At 36.3% G+C, this 8,198-nt stretch overlaps 1 protein-coding gene across 1 annotated transcript in view; it reads right to left on the bottom strand.

Moving 5' to 3' along the window:
• Positions 1-7,432: 7,432 nt before the first annotated feature.
• The window catches only part of TBC1D16 (TBC1 domain family member 16), a 419,175-nt gene continuing 418,409 nt past the window's right edge, over positions 7,433-8,198 (bottom strand). The window contains exon 15 of the mRNA XM_090408622.1: positions 7,433-7,618. Within this exon, the coding sequence (XP_090264748.1) occupies positions 7,433-7,618 (186 nt within the window). The remainder of the gene's footprint in view (positions 7,619-8,198) is intronic.

The raw sequence follows: 8,198 nt of genomic DNA, 5'->3' as shown, positions 1-8,198 counted from the left end.
CTTGTTCTATACCTTCCTGTCATGTAATGAAAAATTTCTTCTCTACATATCCTATAAAACTACTTTAATAACTTATATAAAACTACTTTAATAACTTATGTTTGTATCATAGATCCCCCCCCCCAACCTCTTTTCCTATATCAAATGGACTTTTATAAAGTCCATTTGATATAGGATTTGATAGAATTTGATATTCTATCCAGAAATCTCCAATCTATCCTTACAGGGTATTTCACTCACTTTTAGATCCTGTCCACAACTTCATTACCCCCAAGGAACCCAAATGATCAGACCTGTGTGTAGTAGTCCAGAGGTTACAATATCAAATCCTTATAAAGAGACATAATAACTTTCTTATATCTGTCAATGTGTTTTTCTACATCCAGGTGATCCAAAGTGTTATTTTGGCCACTTTTGCAATATTCCCTCTAAATCCAAACATGTCCACAATCATCCTCAAATCCCTAGCTTCATCAATTTTCTGCAGTCCAGTTGCACCAATATAGGGGATTGTAATCTCTACATCATCCCCAAGCATAAAACGATTTAATGAGTTAACAGTTTTAGATCACAATAGTCACATTTTATTTACTCTTATGAAATTAACATAGTTCTCTTGAACAAATCTCAATTCAATATCAGTAGAGTTCAAGACTGAAATAAAGAAGACAAACACTAAATATGAGAATAATCTTCTTGAATAGTAGGAAATATCGAGTGATGTGGGCAAATATCAGATTGGGGATGCAGACAATGAGATTTATTTGTGCTTATGGTCCCATAGAAGATTCTGCTAAGGAAGAAATGGAGGAATTTTTCAAGGCATTAAAAGGAATTGGTCCTTGTTGGAAATCACAGCAGCAGAGTACTAAATGACTACCAGGCATACAGAAATATTTAGGGATAATTTGGAGAAAAGAGCAAAGCTAATAACAATGTACTTGCTGGATATCTGTTCAGGACATGGAATGGTTATTACTAATATCATCTTCCAACATTAAAATGTGCACAAATTCAGATGGAGAGAAGATGCAAGAAATAAGAAGTTGACTCATTGATTATGTTCTCATTGAAAGGCTTAGACGTTGGTTATGCATTTTTTACTAAGTAATTCAAGGAAATTACAACGTCACTAGGATATACATTAAAATAAATTTTAATATACTTCAATATTTCGGCAATGTCACATTACCATTTTCAAGAAACTTAAGAACAAGACAGGTGCACGCAGGCACAACAAACAGTAAATGAGGAAGAAGCAGGAAGCTATTATTTCTCCTAAAGTCCTGATGGTGCCCACTATCAGGCAATGTTAGTATTCTTGGGCGATTGGGCTGAAGGTCTTCTGATGTAGGTTTCCCAAATTTGAGGCAGTCTCATGCAGCCAAATTTGTTGAGGTTCGGATTCTTTCTTAGGGCTGAAGCTGATTCCATGCAAAACCTTTCATACTTGTATTTACTACGATGTACTATTGTGGCTTTCTTCCACCGTATTCTATGGCAGGTATGCAGTGCATGGTCAGCAAGACCAGAGTGGCTGTAACTGGTGAAACCGAATGTAGTCCTTGTGTTCTGAAATTCTGATATTGGCTGTCCTGCCTGTTTGGCCAAAGTAGGACAGCTTACAGCTGCAAGGGACCTGGTATACACCAGGTAAGTCTAGAGGGGGGGGGGTTGGTCTTTAGTAGAACGGATAAGGGATGCCAATTTTTTATATGGTCTGTAACAAGAAGTTAAGTCATGTTTTTTTTAGGATTTTTGTAAATTTTTCCGAGGTGCCTCGGATATAGGGTATGGTGATGGATTTAGAGTAATCCTTATTGTGAGGTGGGGGGGTTGTGGTTTACTGGTTTCAATATTTTTTGGATTTTTTTTTTTGGGGGGGGGGGGGTAGCCATTGGCTAAGAAAGTGATGTTGAGAATGTGGTTTAGTTCTCTGGTTAGGGCATTGTCATTTGAACAGATAAGTTTAGCCCTGTTGTGTAGTGTCTTAATGACTCCATATTGTTGCGAGGAGGGGTGGTGGGATTGTTGGTGAATGTATCTGCCTGTATGGGTGGGTTTTCTATAGACTGAGAAAACCAAGGTTCCATCAGGCTGGCAGGTGACTAGTGTGTGTAAGAAAGGAAGGCAGTTGCTTTTTTCTTCTTCCAGGGTGAATTTGATTCTGGGGTGTTGGTTGTTTATGTGTGTTAGGAGAGAGAGGAGTGCATTGGAGCCATGTGGCCAAATAGCGAACACATCATCAACATAGTGAAGCCAAATGGTTTGTTTTTGTGGGGCAGAGTTTAAGGCTTTCTCTTCAAAAGTCTCCATATAAAAGTTGGCCAAGGGTGGGGAGAGTCGAGAACGCATGGCTGTCCCCTCTATTTGTTTGTAGAATTTTCCTTGCCAAATAAAATAGCCCGAGTTCATTGTGAACTGAAAAAGGGCTGTGATATCGGGAGGAAATTTAGCTTGGATTAGCTCTAAGGATTCTTTGAGTGGGACATTTGTGAATAAGGAGAAGACATCAAAACTGACCATTATGTCAGTGTGTTTGAGTGTAAGGTTTTCTATGCTGGCTTTGAAGTGGGCTGAGTTTTTTATGTGTGAAGGTGTGTTGCCAGTATAGTATGAGAGAGCTTTGGCCAAATGTTTAGCCAGTTTGTATGTGGGGGAATCAATGCCATCCACTATGGGACGTAATGGCACATTTTCCTTATGTATTTTTGGGAGTCCATAAATATGGGGGGGGGGGGTTAAATGGTTTTAATTTGTTAGTGATTCCCACAGGCCAAGAAGTGCCCTTCTTAAGGTGCCTGTGGAGTTTTCTAATTTGTGAGTTGGTGGGATTGTACTCGATAGGGAAGAGCGGTAATCAATTCAAATGATGTGGATATTTTACAGGATGACTTAAATAGGCTGACGCTATGGACTGAGGTAAATGGCTGTCAGTTCAACGTGGCTAAGTGTAAGGTGATGCACTTCGGGAGGATGACATTGCATGCTGTTTACTATATTAACGGAACTGAACTGCAGGAAGTTGATGAGACAAGAGACTTGGGAGTTATTGTGGACAGAGAACTTAAGTTTAAAGGGCATATTGCTAAGATTGCCAAAACATCACATCAAATTACATGGTTGTTGAGGAACACACTAACAAGCAGGGATAGGGAAGTTATTGTTCCACTCTATAAGGCATTAATAAGGCCGCATTTGGGCTATTGTGCACAGATCTGGTCGCCAGGATTTCTTGGTGATGCGGAAGTGGTAGAGAGGATTCAGAGGCGGGTTACAAAGATTGTTGCAGGTCTGTGGGATGTTCCCTATGAGGATAGATTGATGATCTGTGGGCTCCAAAAACTAGCTGATAGACGTAGGAGAGGAGATATGATAGAGGTATTTAAATTGTTAAAGGGATTTTACAGGATTGATACTGATGATATTCTTAAGACCAATGCAGGATGTGAGAGAACGAGGGGCCATCCCTGGAGATTGTGTAAGAGTGTGGTTAACAAGGGTGTTAAGACTAGATTTTTTACTTGGAGGGTTGTGAATGGTGGAATGCTTTGCCAGAACTGGTTGTGAATGCTTCAACTGTGAATGAATTTAAGGAGAGGTATGACAGGTATTGTGTAAATAATGGTTAGTGTGTCAATGTCGGGTCTCCTGCGATGAGTCTTTTGACTCCATGGAGACACCGTTAAATAATAATAATAATAATAATAATAATAATAATAATAATAGGAAGGTAAGTAGCCCGATCTAACAATAAAGCTTTCAGCCTACCTGTGTAATCCTTTTGGTTAAGCAATACTGTGGCATTCCCTTTAACAGCTTTGGTGATTATTATTTTCTTATTTTTCTTTAATTCCAGTAGAGATTTAATTTCCTTGCTGGGCATGTTGGCTTTTGGTGGTTTAGCTTTGGTCAGAACACAAGTTACATCCAGTCTAATATCGTTGGCAACGTGGTTTGGAAGATGTCGTATCCCGCGTTCAGTTCTTATCATAATATCTTCAGCAGGTATTCTTCTAGGCGCAATGGCAAAGTTGTAGCCACGTGCGAGGGCGTTGAGTGCTTCAGGTTTTACACTAATTGACAAAAGGTTGACTACCGTTTCGGTAGGAAGTTGTGGTTTCGAGATCGAGTTCTTTTTTAAATTTTCAAATTTTTTGATGTGTCGATTTTGTACTTTTTTAAATTCTTTCTCCGCTGCAGTGCACGAGATGTCGTATAAAATAGACCAAATTTCGTGGCTTAAGGTGCTTGAAAGGGCATCTTCGAGCGCTTTGATTATGTTGCTTTCCCATGGGTACAGAACACAAAGAGTATACAGTAGATTTGAAATTGGAAGTGATCACCATTTAGTTTCAAGCAGGATAAAATTGAATTTTTTATTGAAAAGAAGTGTGTGTGTGTGTGTGTGTGTGTGTGTGTGTGTGTGTGTGTGTGTGTGTGTGTGTGTGTGTGTGTGTGTGTGTGTGTGTGTGTGTGTGTGTAAGCAAGTTTTAAAACAGATCAAAGTTAAGCAGCTTTCAGAGGTGAATATACACTAAAATATACAAACATTATTCAAGAAAAAAGAAAACAGTTTGAAAACAAGAACAAACCTTAGAGATTCAGTCTTTGAGTAAATCAACATTGATTGATTCAGCCATAGAAATATATGGTAAAGTAGACTACAATGACAGAAAAATCAAAACTCCACAGTAGACAAATAAAGTTAAAGAGGCAGTCCAAGAAAAGAAGAAAGTTTATCAAAAGTTCCTGGTGAGTAAGCCAGTTTGTGCTCTGAGAGAATATACAGAAAATTGTAAGAAAGCAAAGCACAGTGTAAAACTAACTAAACAAAAGTCATTATTATTATTACTATGTCCTCCATTGAATCAACAGACTCATCATGGGAGGTTCATTCAACTGACAACATATTTATTATCTAGAATCTTAAAATCCTTAACACTCCTTGCATTAACAACACATTCTGGTAATGTGTTCCATTCACTGACAATTCTGCATGTAAAAAATCTACTCCTCACACCCCCTCTTCACCATACTTTTACATAACTTCCCTTCCAGGAATTACTCTGGTTCTTCCCCTCTCACCTTCTACTCTTTTTATTATTATTATTATTATTATTCCTGACACCTCCAAGGAGTCCGAAGACTCATCGCGGGAGGACACCTACAACTGTCTCAACCACTATACCGAACCTCTACTATGAATCATCTCCATCAATGCCATCTACTGCCCACCAGCACAAATAGTATGTTTTGTCTGTAAATTGCATGTGTTCTGAAGGGCCGATTTGTTTATATGCAGGATGAAAAACCCGAGTTTCCAGGAGAAAAAACCCTGCGACTTCCGTATGAGATCGGCTAACTCACCTTCGATTGAAATCATCCAGATAAAGATTCCTCCCGTCACGATGAGAATCGTGGTCGGCAGTAGATGGTGTAGGTGTAGTTGCAGTCAGTTGGTGGAATGAGTATAAATAGACAATTTTAGCAGAATTATCAAAGCTGATATGGTAGGAGGTCAAATGAATAAATTTATATAGAATAAGAGAGAGAGAAAAAACAGTCAAAGAACTAAAACAAGACAGTGTTCAAAACAATTTTAACTTATGGATCTGAAAGCTGGATTAGAAATAAAACACTTGATGAAAGACTGGAGGCCACAGATATGAGATTTTTGAGAAAGATTAAGGAGGTGAAACAGATAGCATCAGTGGCAGTATTATATTAACATTGAGGATATCAAGAAGAAACCTGATGTTGTTAGCATTCAAGAGTGTGTTATCAGAGCTAATCTCAGGTGGTATGGTAACTTAAATAGGTAAAGAAAGGTTAGTAAAACAAGTGTACTTGCCAGGATGGCAGGGAATGACCCAAATCTAGATGGACTGACATAAAAAAAGTGCTTAGAAGAGAGAAATAAAAAAAAGTGCTTAGAAGAGAGAAATATAAGATCTGATAATATTGGGGTCTTGACAGATAGCACATTAATTTGGAGGAAAATTGTCGATATGAAGTTAGTAATGATGTAACTTTTTCATGTCGTACTATCATAATATCCAGTACACCTCAGAGGTTACATGTCAGGAATTTGACGATGACAATAATAAATAAAATGATACAATTAATCATAATGATACATTTACAAGACAATTTAATTATCAGAGATTCATAAAAATCATTGTTCATTATTAACAGAAAAATTTTGATGGCATGATGACAAAGCTATTATTTATAAGATAATGATGAATAGTTTTTTAATTCTACTTTAAATTAAAGAGTATATCCTTAAAAATCTAAAAGTTATAAACTACTAAACAGCCTAAAAGGCTTCATTTTGGAAAAAGTAAGTTATTTAGAAAAAGTTATATATATCCATTTAGATTTTAGAGCAAGATTAAGATTTAGTATTTTTGAGAATATAACTTTCAGTATAGAAGATGTCTTGATTTGCACTACTTAAAGACATCAACTCACTCCATGAGCCCATATATTCGTCTTTTATTAGTGTGTTTAGTGTTTCACTGGCCTGAGCTGTTTCAAATTGTTGGTTCTCATCAGAGACCAGGCAGAAGTTTTAAGGAACAAAAATCCTCTGTTTAACTGTTTAGCAAAAACCTGTCTTGCAATTTCTTTTTCTGTTTAGCAATAATCTCATGTTAGAAAGTTATATTTTATTAATTTTAATAATTTATGTATGTATGCACCTATTGAAAAATATAACTTTGTGACATCAGATGATTGCTTTATTGATAAGATGATCATTTATGCCCTGTCTCTGATGAGAACCAAACAGTTCAAAGCACCTATCATGCCAGTGAAACCTAGACACACACTAATAAAAAGGTGAATATATGAGTTCATGTCTGGTAAGTAGTGCAAACCCAGGTAACTCCTATGCTGAAGGTTATATTTTGATATGAGCTCAGGAAAATATTCATCTAATTATAAAATCTCAATGGAGATATAATATGCTTTTTCTAAATAAATAAATATTATATATATTATATTCTAATAGTATAAAAATCAAGCACCAATATTACAAAATTTCTAATGTTCAGCATTTCCCCAAAAGAATTCCTAGCTATAACTATATAATAACTCTTCTGAATAGTGATTTCACCAAATGTGACTAATTATAGTGACCTCCGTTTATAAGTTTTGATTAAATGCCTGTGTTTAGCAGCAGCAGCAAACTTTTAATAATAATAAAGGAGGGAAAGAGATGGTTTTGCCATCCCCTTCCTGTTGCAAAATATATCAAAGTTTTACAAAATACATTAAATTTTGACTCATAAGTAGTTCAGAAATTGAAAGACTAAGACATATACCACTATCAAAGATTGCTATTTAAAATCCATATCACTACCTGCAAAATTTTATTTTGGCAATAGAAAATTTAGAAAAAGTCTGGTGAGAACAGGATCCATGCTTATTCTACTTTGGCTGAAAAATCATGACCACCATGAGGACATGAATGATTTCCATGGGAACCAACACACTCAATGACAGGTACATGACCACTGTCCCACATTCCTGGGCCACACAATTCGCACAGCTTGGCTAATGTACATGGAATTTTTGGGAGTAATCGGAACTGGTGAAGCAAACCTCTGGCCTAGAAATAAACACAGTAGCGCAGTATTATCAGAAAAAAAAGAAAAAATGGTCTTTTGTAAAGGAAACATATTTTAATGTTCCAAAATTTAGCGCTTTATTATTTATTTTTTGTGAAGACATTATGACACCTCTCAGCTTACTAATGCAAAGTAACTGCATTTTCCCAGTGATTTGCTGGTGCCATTTTCATATTTGCTAACTATCAATTTAGGTGGAAGGCAGTCTTGATTTTTCATTCATTTCTCTACTCTTCTTATTATTCACTATAGAGTATTCAGTACAGTTTTCTACTGCTTTTTAAGATTTCCTCATTTTACATAAAACAATCCTGAGAGTAAAAATAAGAGTATAACAGTTTTTTTTTTTTTTAATGGGCTAGTAAAGTGCAATAAACATAGTCACTCCTGGCAAGCCATCAACATTTTCCTCTAGTTTCCAATATCTTCTCTAGCCAACTAGATCCTCTAAGTTTGTAGAGACCTAAAGTGTATTTCAATTATGTTTCATTTCAAAGTTTCCGAATTTTATTCTTTTCTTTTCTTCTTTTTCCATAAAGGAGCATAGGCAATACATGCTGA

Source organism: Typopeltis vanoorti, chromosome 18, assembly GCF_054136105.1.
Source record: "Typopeltis vanoorti isolate ZY-2024b chromosome 18, IOZ_Tvanoo_1.0, whole genome shotgun sequence".
Taxonomy (NCBI): Eukaryota; Metazoa; Arthropoda; class Arachnida; order Uropygi; family Thelyphonidae; genus Typopeltis; species Typopeltis vanoorti.
Note: the sequence above shows the minus strand (reverse complement) of the source record. Positions and strands in the feature narration are given on the sequence as shown.